Source organism: Ambystoma mexicanum, chromosome 4q (genome assembly GCF_040938575.1).
Source record: "Ambystoma mexicanum isolate Mex_15411 chromosome 4q, UKY_AmexF1_1, whole genome shotgun sequence".
Lineage (NCBI taxonomy): Eukaryota > Metazoa > Chordata > Amphibia > Caudata > Ambystomatidae > Ambystoma > Ambystoma mexicanum.
This window is the reverse complement of record NC_090928.1, coordinates 1,074,245,848-1,074,270,999: the sequence shown is the minus strand read 5'-3', so window position 1 is coordinate 1,074,270,999 and position 25,152 is coordinate 1,074,245,848. Positions and strand designations below refer to the sequence as shown.

General features: G+C 44.2%; 1 protein-coding gene across 4 annotated transcripts in view; it reads left to right on the top strand.

The window, feature by feature from the left end:
• The window catches only part of WDR26 (WD repeat domain 26), a 1,161,882-nt gene that overhangs the window by 979,608 nt on the left and 157,122 nt on the right, over nucleotides 1–25,152 (top strand). For all 4 annotated transcript variants that reach the window (XM_069608652.1, XM_069608650.1, XM_069608651.1 and 1 more), the window contains one exon: nucleotides 18,845–19,030. In XM_069608652.1, the coding sequence (XP_069464753.1) occupies nucleotides 18,845–19,030 (186 nt within the window). The remainder of the gene's footprint in view (nucleotides 1–18,844; nucleotides 19,031–25,152) is intronic.

Here is a 25,152-nt window from a genome sequence, read left to right as displayed (position 1 = left end):
GGGGAGTACAGGCGGCTAACTCACGGGGATATGCTGGATGTTTTGTGTGATGTTATAGAGTATGGTTCGATGGGTGAAGGAGGTAATGAAATACTGACCAATGGGGAAGTAAAGGTTGTGGCCATCTCACTTGATTCGTATGGTGAAGAAGGTATGATGACCCGGAAGTGGGGGGGGGACATAGAAAGAGGTAGATAAGTAGGAATTATAAATATAAGCTGAAAGGTAAAAAAAGAAAAAGCAAACATAAATCATTGTCAGCCAATAGTCGTAGAAAAAATAATACCTCATTGGCCCACACAGGTTCAGACAATACTGTATGTATTAGCTCTAATAATCCATATGATGCGATCTCCACTCGTGGTAACCGCGCTAAAAAGACTAACACTGGGGCTGATTTTAGAGGACCTATGGATAAATGGATTGAGGGAACTCCGAATTCCAATTACTTAACCACAGTCGAGTCGGCCATAGGCAGTGAAGGTAGGAGTTTGGTCTCCCTGCCCCACCCCCTTCCCTTGGACCCTAGGGCACCGAACACCAAGGAAAGTAGGGCTTTAAATGAATCGTCTATAAATGTAGAGGATAATAATGACACTGATTATTCTGTATAGGTTGACAATAGTCAAAACTCCAATGGGTCTTGGGATGGCAATGATGAAGGGAACTACTTATTGGGTAATTCCATAAAATGAGTGGAGATCTTGCCCCTTGCAGATTGGCAGTTTCTTAATCAGAGAAAAGTGTTAGACCTTTTCGGTTCAATTCCTGGGCTATCAATGATTAATTCGAGTGATATGGAGTGTATCGTATTACCTGATCTGTACAGCAGTGACAACTGGGTCATCGTAACATTTCTTTCCTCTACTGTCGTGCAAAAGATAAAGGATAATGCAGCCCATTTGCTGTGCAGGCGTTTGAAGTCATCTGCATAAAATATTTTTATTCTAATGCAAGCAAATGGGCCCAATCCTTGATCTGCCCCACTGCTGGTAATATTTGCCACCAGCCAGGTAAAATGGGCCAAACAAAGGGACCGGCTAATCAGCATAACACACCTAGAGAAACAAAAAAACGGTATCCTGGCACACTGAACGTATCTACTTTGATGCACATTGAAATTCACTGACTGGTAGGACTTCCTTGCTGTCTTGGAACACAAGAGGATATCAATCTTTCCATAGCTCCGATGAGACCAATGCCATTTCTAATTGTGATATTTTTGCCCTCCCGGAAACGTGGGCTTGTGGTAATATAGAGCTGGCTGGTTAGTGTTTTGACAATGCCTGCCACTCACTCTGGGGGAAGTAGGCCCTCTGGAGGTTTATGCATGTTATGTTTGTTATAAATTGATTATTAGAGAACTTGGTAAATATGGTAGCTCCCCTTTTGTTCTTAGTGGAGCTATATCGGGGCTGGGCCTCTTGGGGGGAATGCCTCATAATCAACGTACATTCTCCTCCTGGAGATATGCGGGATAAATCCACCCTACAACTCATTAGATCTATTATGGATGGGTGGAGGAGTCTCCCAAATCCCACATGTCAGTGATGGGTGACTTCAATTCTCGTTACATGGCTAAGACGGTATTGGGCGAGTGGGGAGAAGCCTGTGCATAATTGGGAGACATGGACAAATGGGTCGGCTTCATCTAGAGTGGACTACATTTTTGTAAGTAGGGGTTTCAATGAATTAGTAAAAGAAATGGATTATGTGTATACAAGTTTGAGTGATCATGCAATTTTGAAACTCACTGTGAACTGCAGCCTTGGACCTCCGCTTCCCCCCCCCCACGTTAGACATGAAAATATGGGCCTTTTTGTGAATGCCAGTGGCAATAGGATTGTCGCGTCACAATTAAGTGTCGTTTTGAGAAGTTATTTTTAACATGGGATATGGAGCCACAGAATCTCGGCACACTGGCGATATTGGCAGGATGTCGGAGTCCAGTGAGTCCTTGACTAGAAGCCAGCATGCTTCACATCTGGGGGAAAAACAGAAGTATAACTATGATGGTGCTATCAATAAAAAAGAAAAGAATTACTGAATGGAAATATTCGCAAAGTAAATCAAAACCAAAATATTAGTAAATTGGAAAAGGATGTGACTACTAAGTTGGGTACACCATTTAAGAAGTGACATCAGTAATTTCAACTGAAAAATTATCTTTAGAATATTGCATGCTAATGATTTAAAAGGTTTTGGTATTTGGATAGGCATTACCTAGCTGCTGATAGCCACAAAGAAGCGAATTCCATTAGTAAAGATGAATGGTTTGGATATGTTCAATTCTAATTTGATGATGCTGTCAAAATCTCTCATTTCATTAGGGTGAAACAGGGTGATCTTGGACCATTTCCATTTGATATGAATGATATTGCTCAGGACATTAGTAAATTAAAAGCTGCCAAGGCCTGATGGGACTTGCTAATGTAGTAATTAAACGCAACCCACAGAAATGGGCTACATTACTACTTAAATTATTCACGCTAATTTGGGAGACAGGTGAAATATTGGCGAGTTGGAGAAAGTCGATCCTGATACCCATTTTTAAAAGTGGTTCTAGATCTACCCCATCCGACTATATAATGCTAGCCATGTCAAATGCCTGTTGTAAAATATTTTACACCCTATTATTGAAGACTATCAACAAATAGAAAGAGGATAAGAACATTATCCATTACAAGCAAACCGGTTTTAGGAAGGGGCATACTACCATAAATGACATCTTTATTTTTTTTTTTTTTTTTTTTTTTTTTTTTAATTGTAACATATAGTTTATTACAAACTTTTATTACAAAACTTTCACTTCCTGTCATTCTTAATGTTCTCGTTTTCCTTCTATGCCTCTTGGGGATAATTGAACTGGTCATATTAGGTTCTTTCTTTCGTTTATCATTCCGTCCTCATGAGTTCAACGCTGTGTCTATGAAGTTTATCGCTGAGCATGTGAGGTGGACTGAGCTTCCACTTATTATCCGCAGCCACCAATCATCCATATTCATGTTCAGCGGTGCAAATTTTCCTAAATGGAGGGTTCGTAGATCTTTGAGCGTTGAGCATTCGGTTATTAAATGTCTTGTTGATTCGATTTCTGTCCCACAATGTCTGCATAGATTATCTGTGGTTGCCTGGTCGTGTCTCATAAATAGCATTTCTTTGTTCTTAGTGGCATTTAGTCTGAGTTGGAGAAATCTGTCGCGGTGATATCGGGAAGGGAATTGGACCAGATATCTCGGCATTGCGTTTAATTTATTTTTTGTGGGTCCGAGTTTTAGAGAGGATGTCAGACCTTCAAGGTTTTCCAGATTTTTCATCCAGGCCCAATCTTGGAGTTTTCGTTTTGCGATTTGTGGTTGTGCCAGCAGCAGCTCTATTTTTATGTCAGCTGCTTGCATTGTCGCCTTCACACCTTGTGTCCATTTCTGTATTATATCTATGTGGGGTTGTCGATTGCTTGACGCAAGTATTTCGTAGGCAGGTTCCGGTGTTGGCATATGCATCTTTCGGAACAAAGCTAACGACTTCCAGATCACATTCGAGTATAGTTCGTTTATGGCTAGTTCGTGTCTGATGGCGATCATCGATATGTATTTAGGTAATTGCAACACCGTCTTCCAAAATAGGCTTTCAAGTTTTGTCCAAATACGAAGGTCCAGGTTCCAACCTGTCTCAGAACCATAGGTGATAGCTGGTATTACTTTTTGGAGGTAAAACGATTTTACTGGAATTAGTGAGAATTTGCCATACAGGTTATGAATGCGTCTGCCTTGTATTGCGAGTGTTTTCATGCGCTGTGAGATGTCTTGTGTCCAGTTCCATTCTCGTATGGATTTGTTAATCATTACCCCTAGGTATCTAATTTCTTCTATTTCAGCAATAGGAGTGTCAGCGATCTTCCACTGAAAGTTTTTGTTTTTGTTGCCTTTTGTTGCTCCTATCTGCATGATTTTCGTTTTGGTGACGTTTATCTTTAGTTCATTGATAGTCATGTAGTGATGGAGTTGTGTCAATAGTCGTTGCAGACCTATCTGGGTTTTATCGAATAAGACTATATCGTCCGCATAAGTGATGCAGTTGATGTGATGTCCATTGATTTTTGGTGAAAAGCATTTCACATCACTGAGAGCCAAGGGTATATCTGCAATGAATAGTTTGAATAAGCAGGCTGCAAGCGGGCAACCTTGTTTCACCCCCTTTTGAGTATTAACAGCTTCTGAGAGGAGTCCTTCTTCATTTAGTCTTATCTGAATTGACGTCATTGTGTGGAGTGCTTTTATAGGCTGTAGTAAGTTCTGTGGGCACCCCCAAGATGTTAGTTTCTGCCACAGTTTTTCACGAATTATGGCATCGAATGCTTGATGCATATCGATGAAGGCTATGAAAAGCTTTGACCTTTTTTCTATGCAGTTCAATTTTAGTATGTTTACCAGGGTCAGGTTGATTTCTGTTCCGACTCCCTTGGTGAAACCAGTTTGCCGGCAATCATTGATGTTCCTCGTTTCTGCCCATGCTGATAGTTTCTTTTGCAGGAAACTCGCAAATATCTTGCCAATTGTGTCCAGTAGGGCAATCGGGCGATAATTGGCAGGATCGGCCCGATTTCCCTTCTTGAAAATTGGAACTATAATGGCCGTGGTCCATGAAGTTGGTATTCTTTTGTGCTTTGCGATTCTTGCGAATAGTTTGGTGATGAAGTTTGACCATTCGTCTTTGTTGGCTTTCAGCATTACGTTGGTGATGCCATCCGGTCCTGCCGCACGCGAGTTATTCAGTTTCGTGATTGCCATGGAGATATCTTCGGCTTTCTCGCTGCAGTCCCATTCTACTTCCGCTACCTGACGTGCTTGGATTGGAGTGCTATTTCCATTCGTGAACACTCTGTTGAAGTGGGTTTTCCAGTCACTTTCTGTGACCCCACTGGCCATTGTGTTTGCTTGATTTCTTGAGCATTTGTTTATGATTTGCCAGATCTCTCTGCAATTATTCGATTTAATCAGTCTCAGCATTGCTTCGCCTCGTTCTTGATCGCGAAGGAAGGCAAAAGCTTTCACCCAATTACGGTATTTTTGCTTTCGTTGTTTTATCTTAATGGATATATCCAGGCCTCCTTGTAGTTTCAGTTGACGAATTTCTTTTTGTGTCTTCTTTTTTTCCTCTAACTTTAATGCTCCAAGCGTGGGTGTGAGTTTTATTTGATTGTGTCATCAAGAGGGATCCTTTGTTGGTATAAGGTAGTAGCGGAAGATAATTTAGGGCCGCTTCGTCGATCATTGTCAGGTTTTGAAACTTCCTGGTTAATGTGGTTATTTGTTTGCTGTTTATTCTTAATCTGTTTTGGCCATTGTTTACCTCGAAACTCTGGACCATTCTAGCTGTATGTTTTTTCGAGGGTAAGTTCATGGTTAGAACTAGGACATCGTGATCGCTGGTTGTTGTCTCTATTATTTTCAGGTTCATGATCTTATGCCAAAAAAGTCTTGATAACCATATGTAGTCTAAGATTTTCTTGTGGCCCATGCCGTGCCAGGTGTTCTTTGGTGGTAGGTCAACATCGCAACATTAAACTATCTAATTTCGGATATATTACTACAACCTGGGAGTAGTCTCTATTTGTGCTTCATAGGTTATAGTGGGGCATTTGCTTGTGTTAATCTGGAAAGATTATGGCAAAAGTTGTTGAAGTGGGGCATTTGCCCGATGGTTTTGCATTTTATCAGGACAATGAATACTGACACTACAATGACAGTCTGCATGGATGGAAGAGGTTCACTCACTATCTCGATTAAGGCTAATGGAAGGCTAAAACAGGGGTGTGTTACGTCCCCAGTATTGTACAATGTGTATGTTGCAGACATGGACCTAAGTCTGTTGGGCCTTAACTGCTGTCCCACTAAAATAGGGGCTATAGGCATAAGGTGGTTATCTTATGCAGATGACATGGTCATAATCGATGAAACTGCCATTGGCCTCCAGAAACTGTTGGATGCATCGAGTACGTACACCAGTGATAATGACATGGTTATTAACCCTCACAAGTCAAAAGTAATAATTGGGGCTAATTCTAAGAAAAGGGGGAAAAAAGATCATGTGTCTGGAAAAAAATAACGCACTGAAAATTGTGGATGTGTATCTTTACTTGGGAATTCCTTTTGTTAGTAACCCCTCCACTACAATTGTTGATAACTTGCTGTCAGGTAGGATGATTAATCGATGGAATTTTGTCAGGAAATCCCAGGGAACAAATGGTGGGCACTCGATTGAGGGGTTTATAGAAATTTTAAAAGGTAGGATTGTACCAGGAATTTTATATGCTCTGGAGGCATATATGGAGAAATATGTGCTATGGATGGACAGATTGGAGGGTAGATTTTTGAAACCTCGGCTCAGGCTCCCTGGAGCAGTTACGATTGAGGCTAGAAGATGTGAACTGGGTGCAGTCTCCTCATCTACACTGAGGAAAACCTGATCTGTTAAATTATGTAATAAGATCATGAGACATGAATGGAAAGATAATCGTTTTGGAATAATAGCGAATACTGTTAGTTCTGGGCATATTAACTATTTTACCACGTTAAAAGGGCATGTGAACTCTTTTCTTGATATCAATTTGAACAATACTGAATGATGGGGAGGATCCCCGTTTTTTTTTCCTGAATGAGGAAGAAGGAATTTGAATGGGATATGATATAATCTTTGGAGCACCTTAGTACTAAAAAGAGATGTTATGTTTTGCAAGGTTTTAAAATTGGTAAATAGAGTGCTTATTTATTGAAATATGACGAACCCGATTTCCATAGATTTATGATGTTCTTGTGCTTTAACATACTTCTGTGTAAGGAATACACGGATGGCTGGAACTCTGTTCCATATGAGCTCAGGATATGCCGTTTTTGTGGAAGTGAAAATAGTGAGACATCTACTCACGGGGTGTGCAAAGTTACGTAGTTTTCATGCAAGGGGCTATACGGAACTAGTGAGTGATATGGCCTCGATAACTTCAGACCAATTTTGGGCCGTAATTTATGCAGCAACATCCCAGAAATATATTGGGGCCGCCTTTTTATATATGGAAAATAATTTTTATTATGTCATTTTGTTTGATGCAGATTGTTAATGAAATTTTGTATGAGGAGTTTTTTTGTAATATGAATTTTTTTTTTTTAATTTTATTGGTTTGTAAATTAAACCTTTAAAATACATAAATGTTACGAAACAGACAAACAACATTCATCCATTTCCCTTTCCCTCATTGTTCTACAGAAGTATCATTTCCCACTGTCCCAGGAGAGATGCAACACATCCTCAGCCGTTATTTAAGGCTACATTAGGGGTCAGCAATCGATCTTCAATTATTGCTAAAAGATGTGTTACAGGCAAGACTAGTTTCATATCCCTTCCATTAAACATTTGTTGCCACCAATCTTCAGCGTCCATTGACGGATGGGAGTCACTCCAAGGGCCCAAGAGACGAGTTCTTTCCGTTCTTAGCCCAACGCAGAAGAGCATCAAATGTTTCAAAGTTTCAGGTGCTTGAAGACAACAGCGACAGGTTGGATCTAAGTTTGCATATGTTGACCAGGCCCGTAGCCGCTCTTTTGTTTTAAACCCATTTAGCCTGAACCACATGAACAGTCTTCGGGCGTGCGGGTCTGGAAACAGTTCAACGTATTTTTGTGGGTTGTTATATGCCCGAGCTTCAGTAGGAACCTCACACATTATTTTAGAGGTCGTTCTTTTTGAACATGTTAGTTCCCAATCCTCTCGCCATATTTTTATTTTTGCTGCATTCGGGTTTCCTTGGAGAGTATCTATCTTAATGTCATATTCAGACATCAGAGCTTCACAGCGTTTCATCCATAATGCCAGGATCCCAGGTCCGGAGGAGGTCGCACCATGGAGTACGCCAAATTGCGGAATCTGTTCACTAGTTCTCGCTTTCCGATAAAGTGATAACAGATTCCAACAAACTCTCGCATGAATTGAGATCAATGATAGTTCGTATCTTATCGAGTACGTAGCCGTTCCTTTTGGTAACTTAAGGACTTTGGTCCAAAAGATGTTCTCAAGAGTAGACCATATCTCCCAAGTACAACCCAACGCATTTTCTGCCCCATATGTAAGTATAGGTATCACCTTTTGCTCATAAAAACATAAGACTGCTTTCAGAGAAAATTTCCCATATTTGTTTATCACCTGCGCTTGACACGCCAATTGTTTGCATTTACGTTTAATCTCAATTTTCCATGGTTCGTCACTGAGGCTGGAACTGAGCATCATTCCAAGGTATTTCACATTAGGCGAGATAGTTAGCTTTTCTTGGTTTAATGACCATGTTAGATTTTTTGCAAGCCTAGTTTTGCCACTTTTTAAATCTTTCAAAACCAGTATTTCACACTTCTTTATGTTGATAGACAGGTGGTTTTCGATCACATATTTCTGGATTGAATTAATTTTCCTCTGTAAACCAATCGGTGTTAAATCCAGCAATATAAGATCGTCCGCATACAACATCCAGCTCAACCGGGATTTATGGATCTTCGGCGGAAAGATGTTTAAGCCTTCAAAGGAGTAGCCAATATCAGAAATGAACAACCCAAATAATGTCGCCGCCAGCGGGCAGCCTTGCTTGACTCCCTTAAAGGTGTTAATTGGTTGAGACAGCGTACCAGTTTGATCCAGACGAACCCCTAAAGAGGTTCCAGTGTGTAAATCTTTTATTGCGGCAACTAGGTCTTTCGGGCAGCCCCATTCTTTCATTTTGTTCCATAGCCGTGCTCGATCTATTGTATCAAATGCATGAGAAAAATCAATGAAAGCAAGATAAACCATTGTTTGGGTTCTAATTGCTTCCATTTTAAGTATATTTAACAACAATAGATTCAACGAGCATCCAACTTGCTTGACAAAACCAGTTTGTCTAACATCTACGTGTTTCGAATGAGTTGCCCATTTGACTAACTTATGCTGCAACATGGTCGCGTACACCTTCCCTAAGACGTCAAGCAAGGCGATCGGCCGGTAATTTTTAGGGCATGTTCTGTCCCCTTTTTTAAATATGGGGACAATCACCGCTGATTTCCAGGATTGCGGTGTCTTTCTTTGGAGATTCACTCTCGCAAAGAGATCCACACAGAAGTCTGCCCATAGCTCTGGATGTTCTTGATCGTGAAGTTAGTCAAACCGTCAGGACCAGGAGCCCTGGAATTTTTGGCTTTCTTAATTATACTCATGATCTCCTCTCTCGGGAAAGTTAATGACCAACCTGCAGCACAGTGATCGTCCAGGTTAGCGTCACCTCCAGAGTCTTTATATAGTTCTTTGAAGTGTGAAATCCATGTTGTTTCAGATACCATGGAAGCTTGTAACGCTGACTGGGATGCCTGTGTTGTTAATGAGCTTCCAAAAATCACAGGATTTCTTGTTATGCAGATTTCTTAACATACATTCTGAGTCGCCTTGGGTCATAATCACTTTGTAAGATTTAAGCCAGTTTTTGTAGTGTTGCTTCGCCTTTCTTATCTTCATGCAACGTGTCTCTGGGGCGTCAGAGCGTGCCTGCCGTATTATCCTTCTCATACCCCGTTTCTGTTGTAATACGGCCAAATCAAAGCAATGGGTTCGGTTCAACATAGTATGTTTAGAGCCACCATTCTTGGTTCTAAAGTTTGCCAGTAGCTGAGCATATTCTAATGTCGCAGTATCGCTATTGAATTTGTTTGTCATGAGTTCAGCGTCCTTTTCAGCTAAACACAGGCGAACTCTACTTGCTCCCACATTGACTTTCACCTGCCATTTTGGTTTAGCACTTACATTTGTACTTATGAATTCCATCTTTAATATTCCATGGTCGCTGTTTGAATTTCGTTGCACTTTTAATGAAGTTACCAATTGATGGAAATCGGCAGTGACAAATATATAGTCAATGGTAGAACCCTGATTTCCACGGTTCCACGTCAAAGCCGGCGGTATGTCGCCTAGCGTGCAGCCATTAAGCACCTGCAAATTTCTTACGCCCAATTCTTTCATCCATTTAGTTGCCAAATTCTTTGTCTGACGAGATTTAGATTGAAAGCAGTCTATATTCAGATCGCCACAAAGGACTATATTGGCTCCTTCTTGCTCAACCAGTAGGCGATCAATGAGACATGTGACCTCGTCAATAAACACATTGGTTCCAGCCCTCACATGATTCCAATATAAGTTCAAGATAGTTATTTGTTCTTTATTACTCGAATGTTTGGCCAATTTGACAATCGTGGACTCTTGGATGAAAGGTGAGTGATTAATCGATTTTTTCGATGCTATATCCGGATGATCGTCTTACTAAAGTTATAAGACCAGCCATAGGACGGCCTTTCACCGCTTTTATAGCTGGATTTATAGCTATCTCAAAGTCTGATGCGACAGGGCTACTGCTTAACCATGTCTCTTGCAAGCATACTATGTCCAAACCTCCCAACCACTCAGTATTCATCAAATGTGTGAAGCCCCGTGAATTCCAAGAGCCTAGTACACAGTGCTTCACGGCGTCAGCATCCTGGCGTTATCGTTCACAGCTATTATTTAGCGTGCCGGCCAACCATTGCCATTCAAATATTTCACCCTGAATGCAGGTATTTGTAGGTGAATTGGGCTCTGGAATACCTTGTCGCATTTTACCTTGTATTGTTAAAGTGAGTTTTTCGCTTTCACTTTCAGGTACAGATTTTTTATCTACGTCCGACAAGACCTGTTTTTTTCCGTGTTTTATGGTCTTGTTTTGAGCCATGTTTTCGCCAGAATTTTTATCTTCGTCCATCAAGACCCTTTTTTTCCATAATTTGAGGCTTGTTTTGATCACTGTGTTCGCCAGGCATGTTATGTCTTGTCGTGGTTGGCCCAATCAGTCGTGTATTGGCTAATTCAGTTGATAATACTGCCGGATTTAATAGGATAGAGGTACTTGAGGCTTGGGGCTCTGTCGCCATCTTGGGCTCACGATAGGCTCCAGAATCCCCATCGTCTAATTTATAGACATCAAAACCCAATGAAAAAAGTGATACATTCGCCTCCAAAATGGAGGTAGCTATTAAGGACGAAGTGATGTGTAAAATCACTTTATCGTTCTTTTGCTCATCTGGAAATTCCACAATCTTTAGATCCTCAGTGGTAACTGCACGTAACTCGGTACATGATGAAGTAGCTTAATAATGTTATGCCTGTTTAAAATCAACCTGTCAGATGAGTTTAATCTCTCAACCATCAATCTGACCTGAGGCGCTAGACCATTGGCCGTAAGGGCTTTGTTCCTTACACCCGTGTCACATTCGTTAGTGGTGTGTTTAGCCCGATCGAGCCTGTGCCTGTCATTTTGCGTTACTAGCTGCATTTCTTGCAATTTAATATGTCTACATGATTGTTTTCCGTATAGTTCAATCTCAGTCTGGTCTCCGGGCCCCCTCCTTCCAGGATTAGTAATACAGGAACCAAGCTTCTTATCCCTTTTTTCCTGCGTGGTCCGGAGGGTCTGGTTGTTTAAATTTCCGTTTATCGGCGTTAATGCTGTTTTCACTTCGTGGTTACTAGCCAACCTTTCAAACGGCTGCACTGGCTTTATCATGACGTCCGGCATGTACTTTAAGCAGGTTCCGTGTAGCTTGTTACGTTTTTCTTGTAGAGTCAAAAACATTGGACTTTTTACCTTCTCGGTCATATGTGCTGATTGTATTGCCGTTTTGTTGGTATAAAGGGCACTGTCAGGACGCTGAACTATTGCAACCCGACTTGCTGCAGTAGGCTGTACCTTCCGTTTTACTTTTGGTAAAACGACAAATCTGCCGTCTATGCAGTCTTTCTCCAGGAAGAAGGCTTTGGGACTCCTTGTTGTTGCTTTGGACTTTATCGACAAGAACAGTTGGCTCTTCAAGATCTTCATATTCTGGCTCATTATAAGTTGACATATTTAGCAATTCTGATGATATTTCAGACACCTATGATTTCATCGCTTGAGCCTTCTTTCGTTGCGCTTTCGTTCGTGGGTAGAATGAGGGATTTTTTTGATTCAGTCGAAATAGACTCAATCTTTCCATTGGCAAGTACGTGTACCACTTTAATATTCCTTAAATTTTCTTGCACCGTGCATTTTTTTTTCTTTTTTGCTGGTTGATTTTTTGTTTTTTTGCACTGCTGAATTATCTGATTTTTTACAGGTTCCATACTAAGTGGTTTCGCAACTTGTTTTTCAAATAATGGAAATAACTTTGGCGCTGGATTTGAGATTGCTATTTCCTCACCTAAGCCAACTTTATTCTGTTCAATATTACTATTAGACGTAGATTCGTCTCGAGTAATTTCAAGTGCCGGATTTGCTGAGCTGCATGCTTGCACAAACGCAGTGTGAAAAGACACATCAACAATTTCCTCAATCGGCAGTATAACCGGGCCCAAATTTCCTGCACTCGACAACCTTATAGAGCCTCTTGCTGCACTATTCTCTGGTTTATCTATAATTGAAATCGGATCTGACTGCCGGGTAGACGACTCTTGAAAATTAAGTTTTACACCGTCAGACTTTAGTCACCATGTTTGCAGTCTGTAGAACGACGTTAGGTACACATTTGTTGGGAGCCTTGATAACTTTTAGTAGGGTTTGTTCAGAATGTATTTCAGGATTGGGTACTTTGTTTATAGGATTCGGAGTCTCTATTGCTTTCGTGTTACAGGTTAGGGCAGGATGTACACTGGCCACAGATTTCTCACTCAACTCGCCGTTTTGAAGGCCACGTGTATCTTTTTTAAACAAGGCAAGAGCTTATTTAACGACCTCCGCAAACAATTTTTTGTCGTTTGTATCATTCTTTTTTTGCTCTTGTAACAGCTTATGCCATTCGTTGCACTTTCCAAAACCCTCATGCATTGAGCGGTTAGTGTTGGCACAAATTTGTTCCAATTTTACAACTTTCGAATTTAGCAAAGCCACTACTGTAGTTAAATCTCTTGTAGCATTGTATAAATGTTCATACAACTTTGTAAATGGGGCCAAGGAGATAGCTAGTGAGGACAAAATCAATGATTGTAAATCTGAAGAGGGCATAGCATTACTTGTTTCGGGACCCTGTGTCAATCTTTTTGTACACTTGGGTAAAAGGTCGAAACTACATCTTTTTCTCCTAATTTTAGGGAATGGTCGTTCCATAAACGACGAGTTTGTTGTCTCCTCTCCATCAGAGTCATCAGTATTGGAAACCACAGATCCATTAGCGTTACTTGTACTATGATTTCTGCGATAGGCACAATGTTTGCCACTATGCAGCCTTTTCTGCGATAATGGTAAGCCTGAAGTGTCGTGAGCATATGCAGACAATGTTTCATTTTTCGACATTTTTGCACGTTTGAAGGGAACATCCACCAGGGTCATCTCACATGGATCAAGTAACAACCTTTTCAAAAGAGCTTTTGAGCTTCCTTCATCAATAGGAGGTGTGGCCGCACTCGCAGAATTTTTGTTGTTGCCCTTAGTCAGGCTAAATAGAGTTTTCAAAACATTGTTTGCGATTTCCAATGAATCACGTCGCATATTGGGTTTTGATGTTAGTTTTGGAGATGTTAACAAATCAGATACCATCTCTTTATTTAAGCCGGCGACCATGTCTGCACACCACTCTTCACCAGTATTGGTATTATCAATGGGCTTAGAGGTTCTTAACAAGTCTAATGGTGAACGGACGGATGTCATCGGGGCAGCCGGGGGCAGTGGGACCAATCGACAGTTGACTCCAGGAGAACTCGTCTCCAACGGAAGCTCGACGCAGGAGTCTCCATCGATTTTGCTGCACTCGGCAGCTCTGGTCTCAGTCCTCAAACCGTCTCGGTTGACGCTCCCAACTACGCACCTAGGTAGCTCATACGGCGTCGACAAAGATCCGTCATCAGCCGGCACATTCCCGACGCACAGAGTCTCTCCGGGCTCCGCGACTTCCACTGCCTCCCACGGCAACCCTCCGGGCACCACAGGGCAGTCCACACTCACCGCCACCACCTCAGCACCGACACAGTCCAGAGGTAAGATTGCCGGTGATTGTGAAGTTTCGGATGGGGACTTAATTGGATTTTGTGATGGATTTAAAGTTCCGCACAAACTCTATGCCACGTCCCCGTATGCTGTCTTATAAATATTATTATAAAGACTAAGCGTAACTTCATCGAACTCAAATTGTGTGATCTTATTTTGTGTGCATCTATCCTTGCTTTTTGTCGGGGAGTCATGCAAGACAGCGAGATTATCATTTAAAGCCGTAGGCACTCTAACAAACACATCGTTGGCCATATTAGCCAAATCTGACTGTTGCAATGGTGACAGTGTGGTCGAAGAATTGTGTGTATTTGGGATGAAAAGGGGAGCAGTCAGTTCACTTGTGACCTCACATGTAGAGGTACACGAGTGATAATTACTTTCTTTTCTTGCGTGGGTATGCTGTGACTCGAGAGTTTTAGTGCTGTCTGCGTGAACCTCACGTCTCTTTTGTGCCCGTGTTTTCAACATTAAGTGGCAGGGCGTACCTTTTACTTGCGTTTGTTGTGTTTTCTCCGCCACACTCATGATGGGAACCGTCGTCGGGGGCACTCCGTCACCCGCCACACGCCAAACAGCCCAACAGCTCTCCTTGTCAGCCCTTTGCTCCTCAGGGCTTAGCGCCGCAAGGGCGGCGGAGGCGGCCTCTTAACCCCTGACCCAGCTGACCACCTGACCAGGTAGCTATGGGGTTAAAGGGGTAGGCACACGCACCTCCCGTCAGGTCCGATGGTCCCCCGATGTTTTTCCGCAGCAAATGCCGAACAGCAGCACAGAATAGGCACTCGCCACAGCCCAACAGCTCTCCTTGTCAGCCCTTTGCTCCTCAGGGCTTAGCGCCGCAAGGGCGGCGGAGGCGGCCTCTTAACCCCTGACCCAGCTGACCACCTGACCAGGTAGCTATGGGGTTAAAGGGGTAGGCACACGCACCTCCCGTCAGGTCCGATGGTCCCCCGATGTTTTTCCGCAGCAAATGCCGAACAGCAGCACAGAATAGGCACTCGCCACAGCCCAACAGCTCTCCTTGTCAGCCCTTTGCTCCTCAGGGCTTAGCGCCGCAAGGGCGGCGGAGGCGGCCTCTTAACCCCTGACCCAGCTGACCACCTGACCAGGCAGCTATGGGGTTAAAGGGGTAGGCACACGCACCTCCCGTCAGGTCCGATGGTCCTCCGATGTTTTTCCGCAGCAAATGCCGAACAGCAGCACAGAATAGGCACTCGCCACAGCCCAACAGCTCTCCTTGTCAGCCCTTTGCTCCTCAGGGCTTAGCGCCGCAAGGGCAGCGGAGGCGGCCTCTTAACCCCTGACCCACCTGACCAGGCAGCTATGGGGTTAAAGGGGTAGGCACATGCACCTCCCGTCAGGTCCGATGGTCCTCCGATGTTTTTCCGCAGCAAATGCCGAACAGCAGCACAGAATAGGCACTCGTCACAGCCCAACAGCTCTCCTTGTCAGCCCTTTGCTCCTCAGGGCTTAGCGCCGCAAGGGCGGCGGAGGCGGCCTCTTAACCCCTGACCCAGCTGACCACCTGACCAGGCAGCTATGGGGTTAAAGGGGTAGGCACACGCACCTCCCGTCAGGTCCGATGGTCCTCCGATGTTTTTCCGCAGCAAATGCCGAACAGCAGCACAGAATAGGCACTCGCCACAGCCCAACAGCTCTCCTTGTCAGCCCTTTGCTCCTCAGGGCTTAGCGCCGCAAGGGCAGCGGAGGCGGCCTCTTAACCCCTGACCCACCTGACCAGGCAGCTATGGGGTTAAAGGGGTAGGCACATGCACCTCCCGTCAGGTCCGATGGTCCTCCGATGTTTTTCCGGAGCAAATGCCGAACAGCAGCACAGAATAGGCACTCGCCACAGCCCAACAGCTCTCCTTGTCAGCCCTTTGCTCCTCAGGGCTTAGCGCCGCAAGGGCGGCGGAGGCGGCCTCTTAACCCCTGACCCAGCTGACCACCTGACCAGGCAGCTATGGGGTTAAAGGGGTAGGCACACGCACCTCCCGTCAGGTCCGATGGTCCTCCGATGTTTTTCCGCAGCAAATGCCGAACAGCAGCACAGAATAGGCACTCGCCACAGCCCAACAGCTCTCCTTGTCAGCCCTTTGCTCCTCAGGGCTTAGCGCCGCAAGGGCGGCGGAGGCGGCCTCTTAACCCATGACCCAGCTGACCACCTGACCAGGCAGCTATGGGGTTAAAGGGGTAGGCACACGCACCTCCCGTCAGGTCCGATGGTCCTCCGATGTTTTTCCGCAGCAAATGCCGAACAGCAGCACAGAATAGGCACTCGCCACAGCCCAACAGCTCTCCTTGTCAGCCCTTTGCTCCTCAGGGCTTAGCGCCGCAAGGGCAGCGGAGGCGGCCTCTTAACCCCTGACCCACCTGACCAGGCAGCTATGGGGTTAAAGGGGTAGGCACATGCACCTCCCGTCAGGTCCGATGGTCCTCCGATGTTTTTCCGCAGCAAATGCCGAACAGCAGCACAGAATAGGCACTCGCCACAGCCCAACAGCTCTCCTTGTCAGCCCTTTGCTCCTCAGGGCTTAGCGCCGCAAGGGCGGCGGAGGCGGCCTCTTAACCCCTGACCCAGCTGACCACCTGACCAGGTAGCTATGGGGTTAAAGGGGTAGGCACACGCACCTCCCGTCAGGTCCGATGGTCCTCCGATGTTTTTCCGCAGCAAATGCCGAACAGCAGCACAGAATAGGCACTCGCCACAGCCCAACAGCTCTCCTTGTCAGCCCTTCGCTCCTCAGGGCTATGAATTATTTTAACTTTGAATAATTGACAATTATGAAATGTGTTATTAAATGTGTATATAGTTTTAATTAACCAATTTGCACAATGGAAAAAAGTATAAGCTAACCCCATTAGCCAAAGCCAGAGAAAATGCATATGTCACACGACCTCCAGTTATCAAAAGCTTCTAAGGTTTGCCTTCATGTAAATGTTGATCCGCAATCGTGCCGTTAATCTTGCTACCCACGACTGTCAAGCATGCCCCAGAAGTAGAAAGGTCGGGTGCACCTTTGGGAGGTGCTGCCAGGAAACCGATGCACCAGTTGCCGATCAAGACAGCTGCTAATTGTGTGCAAACACTATTTTTATGGACAACTCTGCCTTCCCTTTAAGTCTGTTACACTCTAGTATGCAATAATGAGCTTAAATGTGGATAACTGAGGTGGGGGTCAAAGTGGGGCAATCACGAACACCTTCCCATTTGAAGTAGCAATAAATCGGGGCTGTATTCCGGCCGATTTATACAAATGATTTGGCTGTAGAAATCACAAAATTAAATGCTGATCGGCTAAAGCTGAATGAGGAGAAAAGTGGCATCTTGCTGTTTGCAGACAATGCTTTGGATCTTTAAATATCTTGGGACTTTTCAGCAAGTCTGTAAGAGAAAAAGGGCAGACCATTTTAATTTGAAAAAGTGAAATATGTTGATCTGGATGGGGTGCATATTATTTTTTGTAGAATATGTATATTATCTAGGTATTTGGCTACACAGAACTGGTTTGTGGACTTTACACATAATTATGTGATCTTATACTTGGAAGACCTATGGGCGCAATTGGTTACTTTTCAAAAGGATTTGGTTGATGTGTAGTTCTCTCTGACATTGGAATGTATAGCGCACAGGTCCAGCCAGCTGTACTCTACTACAGAGCTGTGGAGGCACCAAAATATGACTGAAAACTCTGGGTTTAAAATGTTTTCTTCAAACCATTACTTTTGCCTAAAGGTAGCCCAAATACTTTTCTCTGGCTAGCGGTAGGGGCTGTCATGGATAAATAATGAAGCTCGTCTAAAGCTTTTATATTGGCTCTGTGGGTCACAGAAATTGTTGCACAAAAGATTCCCAGTGATCCATTCCCTGGGAGTGGCATGGGAGAAACCGACGTTATGATTGGGCCTTGCATAATTTATTCACCAAGGCTCAATGTTGCGCTTGCATAGTAACATGCCTTGATAGTAATCTTTGGTCCAGATAATTAGTTTTGTAGTTGAGCCCGTTTTCCTGGAGAGTAATCTATCAAATTTTCTCTGAATCGCCTACCACTCGCCAGTGTCACTGTTAGTTGTGCGTGGGAAGTCCTGAGTGATGCACTTACTGTAGATCTGCTAAGGAGGACCAAGCCCACCTCTTGTTTTGTGTACTATTTTTCTTGGCACTAGTAAACTGAGCTGATAGCAACACTATTTTGTTGGAAGCCCTTATATTGTGTAAGTTCACCTCTGATAAACAAGTGGTATTTGTAAGATCACATTATTTAAGCAGACCTTGGAATAAGTGGCACTCAGTTTAATTTGGCACAAACTTCTAGTTGGCTTTTGATTTGAGAGGGTGAAATAAAAGATGTAATAAATGTGGACTGTGCAATGGCATTCCTTTCTAGTAGTATGAATATATTTATGTACATTTTATCATGTTGTATTTTAAATGCATAATGTCATTTCGATGATGAAAAGATGGCTTTGTTTTGATGTGCTGTTTCGTTATTTCCTTTTTTGCTAAGGCATTGTGATTTATTCTTTAGAATAGTCTTATGTTTTTATTGGTTTTATAAGATTGTTTTTATGCATGGTTTTATGCGTTTTTGATCTGTGAAACTATTTTGAATTACATAGAACACTTGAAATGTTTTTAGTGCTTTGTATGAATCTTAATGCACACATTAAAAATGCTTATGATGCATACTTCATCTTGACACCAATTTTCTTTCTAAACATGCTTTTCTTGCTTCTCTTTTGTTCATATTTGACTTTACCTGGATCAAATCCAATTATCTGCAGACCATAAAGTATACATCTGGCACAAACGTAGTGAGCTGCCCATTGCAGAGCTCACTGGGCATACCCGGACTGTAAATTGTGTGAGTTGGAACCCGCAGGTTCCATCTTTGATGGCAAGCGCATCAGATGATGGCACGGTTCGAATATGGGGACCTGCACCTTTTGTAGACAACCAAGATTTTGAAGGTAATGTTGGTTTTATTCTTCATTATGGCCACTTTGTAGTCCATAACTGCTTATTCTTGTATGAATCTCGTTTTCTAGTGGTAATCTGTTAATCACATGCTTTCTCTCTTCTGCCATTATAGGTTGGTTTTTGACAATATTATTTTATTAGTCTGTCTGCCATATCAATTGACAGACCTGATCCCATGATGCGTCATGCGATTTTCATATGTATTTCTGAGGCTTGTAGATCTGCTTAGAATCGCACGCTTTGCATAGAGCAATATCTAGTTATTGCTGCAGAGTATTGCATGACTTGTTTTTGAATTTCAAAAAGGGGCGTTGACTAGGCAGGTTTGTAATACTATCCCTATTATGACATGTACTGTAGCCATGGTCCTGCACATGTCTAGGTCCCTCAGATTGTTTTTTCTGCCATTGTGGTCAGTCACAAACTGTGGCGTTTGCGGCTTATAGCCTTTGGTCACTTATTGCAATTTTTATTTGCTATTGCTCATATTAATATCTTCAGCAACAGGTTCCTCGACAGCACTTCAACAAAGATGCGTTTTGACGACAGTCTACACTTCCAACCACAGTCGCTGCTTTGGCCTACACCGGGCTACGGCCTGTACAATATGGAGAGTGGGGTTGGCCTATTCCAATAGTCTTTTCTTTTTTCTGCCCTGCATCTTCAGTATGGAAAATACTCCTTTTAAATGTTGTCCTTCCTGCCACAAAAAAATACCCCTGGAAAGAGTCACCTAGTGTTCAATCACTGCCTCCCAAAAGACCATTGCGTAAAACGCTACCATTCGTGTCTGTTTTTTCGGCCTAAGACATTAAAGGATCGACTCACCGTGTTGTGCGGCCTACGCCATGCAGGTGGAGGTGTTTTCAGATTTTCAGATCTCCCAATCCCCACTTTCTCCCCCCCCGAAAGGCAGGCAGCCCTGCTATGGAGACCACACCCGGAAACAGTGGCACACACAAACATAGACATGCGGGTGGACATAAACACACTAAAGACACAATCCCCAGCCATTCCACGACAGTCATTGAAACATGGCACTGCCGTACACCGAACCTTCTAAACCAGCGTCGAGCGGAACTGCCTGCTGAAACAACCATCTGATCAACCGTTTCAAAGGCACAGGTCCCTCGGCGTCCGCCGAAGGAGACAACACATTTGTCACTCTTCCAGGCAGCCACTGAAACGCTCACACTCGAGGGCCTTTGGCGCTTGTTCAAACATCACCAAAACACAACCAGTATACAGAAGCCTTATTGGAGGCTTTACTCTTGCACCATCCTCATGACCCTTAGGAGCTCGTATTCCCCCTAAAAGATTCTCCAAAGTCTGGTTCATGAACTAGAGTACAGTTTGAAGAGACTATGGACAAAGTCTCTGCTTTTGTCAATTTTTTGGGGAAAATGCCTGTCAGCAAACGCATATTGACTTAGATGAGGGCCAGCCTCCAGTCAAATCTCCCAGGTTACAAGAGGAAATCCCTCCACCAGTTGGAGGTTTTACAGAGGAGGCTGTTGACATAGATCAAGATGGTATAGGACAGTTAATTCCATTGCTCAAATCTGTTGCTAAAAGTATTCAACCCTCTTACTAACCCCTTGGCTTACTAGGGCGGTTAATCCCTGCATTGAAAAGAACTTTCACCCTGCTTCCTCAGACGCAGGAGGACATCTAAAGGCAGACTCCCTTGTAGTTACTACCACCTGCTTAGTAACCACCCTAGAAGGAGAGTAAAACACATTTGGTGCTTGAGAAAAAAGCAGCCACTTCAGCTGCTTAACAAGTACATATTGCAAATAATACTACTCTTCTGTCAAGCTACAACCGAGCCCTATGGGACATGGTACAATCTCAATTGGACTCCCTCCGAGAGCCCCGGCACTCTGAAATCTCTAAAAGCATAGCAGAAGGTAAACAGGTTGCCAATAACATCATTAAGAGCAATCTAGATGCAGCTGATACTGCAGGTAGAATTGTGGCAGAGGGCACGTTGTTAAAGCACCATGCTTGGTTACATCAACCAGGCTTTAAGCTTGAAACGCAAGCCACTCTGAATATGCCCATTGAAGCTAATGTGTTTGGAAAGGCAGTAGATGATGCTTTAGAGACTGATGAAAAAAAATCATGAAACACTCGTCATTAAGCGAGGTCTCTTTTATAAGCCGTATGTCCAGCGGGGTGTTTTTAAGACGCACAATTTTTTTGGGGGGTTGCCATGCATACCCACGCACAACAAAAAGTAGCTACACCCAAGGATCTTAATTGCCTTGGTATTCAGCCACTTCACAGTCAACCCCAAATCAATCCAGCTATCAAAGGGGCTTCAGACGAGGGAGGGGTTGTAGCAGGGGTGCATCCTCTTAAGACTCTGCTACCACAAAGCAGTCGCAATACTGATTCAGGTTCCCTCCCATATTTTCCCTGTAGGGGTCGCATCTCAGAATTCACACATGCATGGGAGGGAATTGCGTCAGACAAGTGGATACTGTCAACCGTGTACAAGGGGGTACTCCATAGAGTTCCTCACAAGACCTCATTAACCTTCACACATACAAAGAAGAATATTGCATGAACACCAACGGATTCTAGAAGATGAAATTCAGTCTCTTCTACAGAAAGGAGCGATGGAGCTTGTCCCACGCCACATGGTAAACAAGGGTATTTATTCAGCATACTTCCTTGTATCCAAAAAGGACTTACCTATGGACCCGGTGTTAGACCTACGTCCAGCAACCACACGTCAAACAAAAACACGTTTCATATGACAACACTTCAGGAAGTAATTCACTCCTAAAACAGGGGGATTACATGGTCACATTGGATATGAAAGATGCATACTTTCATATTTTAATGTTGCCAGCACACACAAAATACCTAAAGTTCAAAGTCAGAACGACACACTACCAGTTCAAAGTGCTTCCCTTCAGCATAGCCTTAGCACCAAGGGTATTCACAAAGGTTGCTTGCCGTTACAGCAGCACACCTATGCAGAGTCAATTCCATTATACACTTATCTCAACAACTGGCTAATTACAGGGGAGGCACCTCAAGCGTGTCGGCAAAACACCTGAGTATCATCCTACTCTTCAAATTAGGCTTTTCAATCAAGTCTCAACACAAATAAGATAAAACAATTTCTGGGAGCTTATATTCACTCGGAGGACGCCTTAGTCTTCCTCATCCAGCAGGAGTGTACAAAACATGCCTTTTCAAATTTAACATTATGTAGCAAAGTGGTCAGATAACCGTATGAAAGGCCATGATGGCTTTGCATTTACCGAGTGCCTCCTGCTCGCCTGCACATGCGTCCTCTACCAGAGAGGCTAGACAAACAATGGTCGCAAGCAAGCGGTCAGTGGGACCATCTAGCAGTCATTTTGTAATCCCTCCTTTACTGTATTCAGTAGCGGACTAAGGATAACCTTTTGAAAGGAATGTCTTTCACCACCCCTGCATTAGAGGCCACTTCCACCACAGACCCATTGTTATCTCTCTGGGGAAGTGCATTTTGCCATTGCCCGTGTTCAAGACTTCAAACACCAGTTGCAAGGAAAACAGTCCTAGTCCTTACACAGCACTACAGCCGTGTACTATATAAACAAACCAGGTGGGGGACACTCACCGGCTCTGTCCAAACTAGCAACAAACATATGAAATTGGGCACTGAAGCACATGTGTCTCAACATGTTCCAGGGGAACACAACTGTCTAGCCGATATGCAAAGCAGGGACGTCCATCAGAACACAAATGGCAGTTACACAAAGATGTCCTGTAAGACTTTTTCTCAAATTGGGGTCACCCAGACATCGATCTGTTGGCAACTCAAGACAACCCACAATGCCAAAACTATGCATCCAGATATCACCAAACACCCTCACACTGCTTCTGAACCACAATTTGCACCAGGAACAAGTCAGACTTATTCTAATAGCACCAATGTGTGCATGTCAGCCATGGTTTTCATACCACCTCAAGATGTCCCTTTGCGCATACGACATGCTGTCCCAACAGCGGGACAACACTACATCCATGCCCTCAAACACTGAACTTGGCAGCTTGGCTTCTGACATCCTAGAGTTTGGTCATTTAAAATTGCCCCAAAGATGTATGGACATCCTTAAAGAAGCATGCGAACCCAACACCAGGCATTGCTATTTCTGCAAGTTGAACCACTTGATTTGGTGCAAAACATGAAACATCAATCCTATTGACTGTTCTCCTCACATACTTATTTACCTGCTTTACTTATTAGTGTCTGGGTTGGTTAACTCCTGTTAAATGTTCGTCTAGCAGCACTTTCTGCATACACCTCCTCTCACAGAAAAGTGTTTTGGTGGCTAATTCTAGAATGAAAGCCTGTATGAAGGTGTTAAGATTACACCTGCCAATTTTGAATCCAACTCCCAGATGGGACTTGAATATTGTACTTACTAAACTCATGGGTCTCCATTTTGAGCCAATGCACAGAACCAGTCTTAAACTTCTCCAGCATTGGATCTTTCATGGATTCACATGCTTAGAATATTCCCCGTCGTCAGGCTGGGAATCCCCGGTACATTATATAGACCCTTTCCCATAGGAAAACTTTTTCGACGCTTATGCGTCCTATCCACCTCGTTTTGCATCATGCGTGCCCACGCCGTCGGGGCGTCATGACACAAATACAGGCCCCGCCCCCGCGCTCCCTCAGATTTCAACCGTCTTTCAAAGTAGTGGGATCCTCGTGTTTTACTACTAGTGAAAACTAGGTTGTTTTGTCTGTTTCGCTTCGGCGAAGTTCAAATTCTAGGAGAATTATGTCTGGAAAAGCGTTATTTCGCCCGTGTGCAACCTGTGGCCTCAAAAAGGTTTATGAAGGAGATGGCCACATGGACTGTATCTACTGTCTCCACCCACACCACTCGGCGGATACATGTGAAATTTGTCAGGGTTTCTCCCAAAAAACCCTTAAGGACCGAAAAAGAAGGCTGGTCGACTGGCTTAATGACGGAGCAGGGGCCTACCCGGCTTCGGAAGTTGGCTCCACGGCCTCCAGGAGTAGATCGGAACCTCCATCGAAGAAGGTACGGCCAGCTGAAATGCGCTCTGAGGACAAGCATAAGAGGAAACAGGATGGATCTTCCTCATCGCATAAAAAGTCCTCCTCCTCCTCATCATCTAAGACGGAGAGGCTAGCGCTGTCAAAATCCTCCTCAGGGGACCGTCCCAGGTCTTCCATGAGTCGGGAAGCCTCAGCCGGGAAGTCGGCATCCAAATCGACGACGAAGTCTAAGGGCTCGACGACGACGACGACTTGCTCGTCGACCTCGGTGTCATTGACGATGCCTATTACCGTCCAAGCAGCAGCGGGGGGGATTCCCCCGTCAACGGAGACTCAGTCCATGGCTTGGCTGCCCGAGGTCTATGACCCGATCCCCCCGGAAGTCTTACTGCAGCCAGACACGGCCGGCTCGGCGGAAGGAGAAGGTGATCTGGTTCTGCAGCCATCGGATTTAGGCTTACGGCCTTCCACGTCAACGGCGACGAGCGCGAATGGGGGTATGGTACCGATATCGTCCACGTTATTGACCCCCCAGACGGTTTTGTCTCTGGATGTGCTTAATACTCTTCAGAAGCTCCTGCAGCGGCTGGATACGCAGTTCCCTCAGCCCGGGACTTCATCGTCACTCTTGTCTGTACCTTCCGTCGACGAGCAAACGGGTACGGCTCGATCGACGACAAAACACCCGTCGGCTCCCCAGGCAATGAAAGATCGTCCTCGAGCACAGGAGGAGGGTGAGCTGTCGGAGTCCGATTCTGTACTGGGGAACTCAGGGTCAGATATCTCCATGTCACCTTCGAGGGACCCAACATGGAATTCGGATGTAGAGTTAGAGTCTACGAGGAGCCAGTCACAGCCATCTCCCCCGGATGATGTGGGAGCCTTCCATGCAATGATGGGGAAAGCTTGTTCTGAATTCGGCTTGATTCCGGAGGAGCAGAAGAAAGACTGTTTCCTTTTTGACCATATGGGCCAAAGGAGAAAATCAGTATTTGCCATCCCAATCCTGGACCACGTGTGGCAAGAAGGTCTCAAGACGATGCGACATCCGTTCTCGGAGCCAGCCATAAA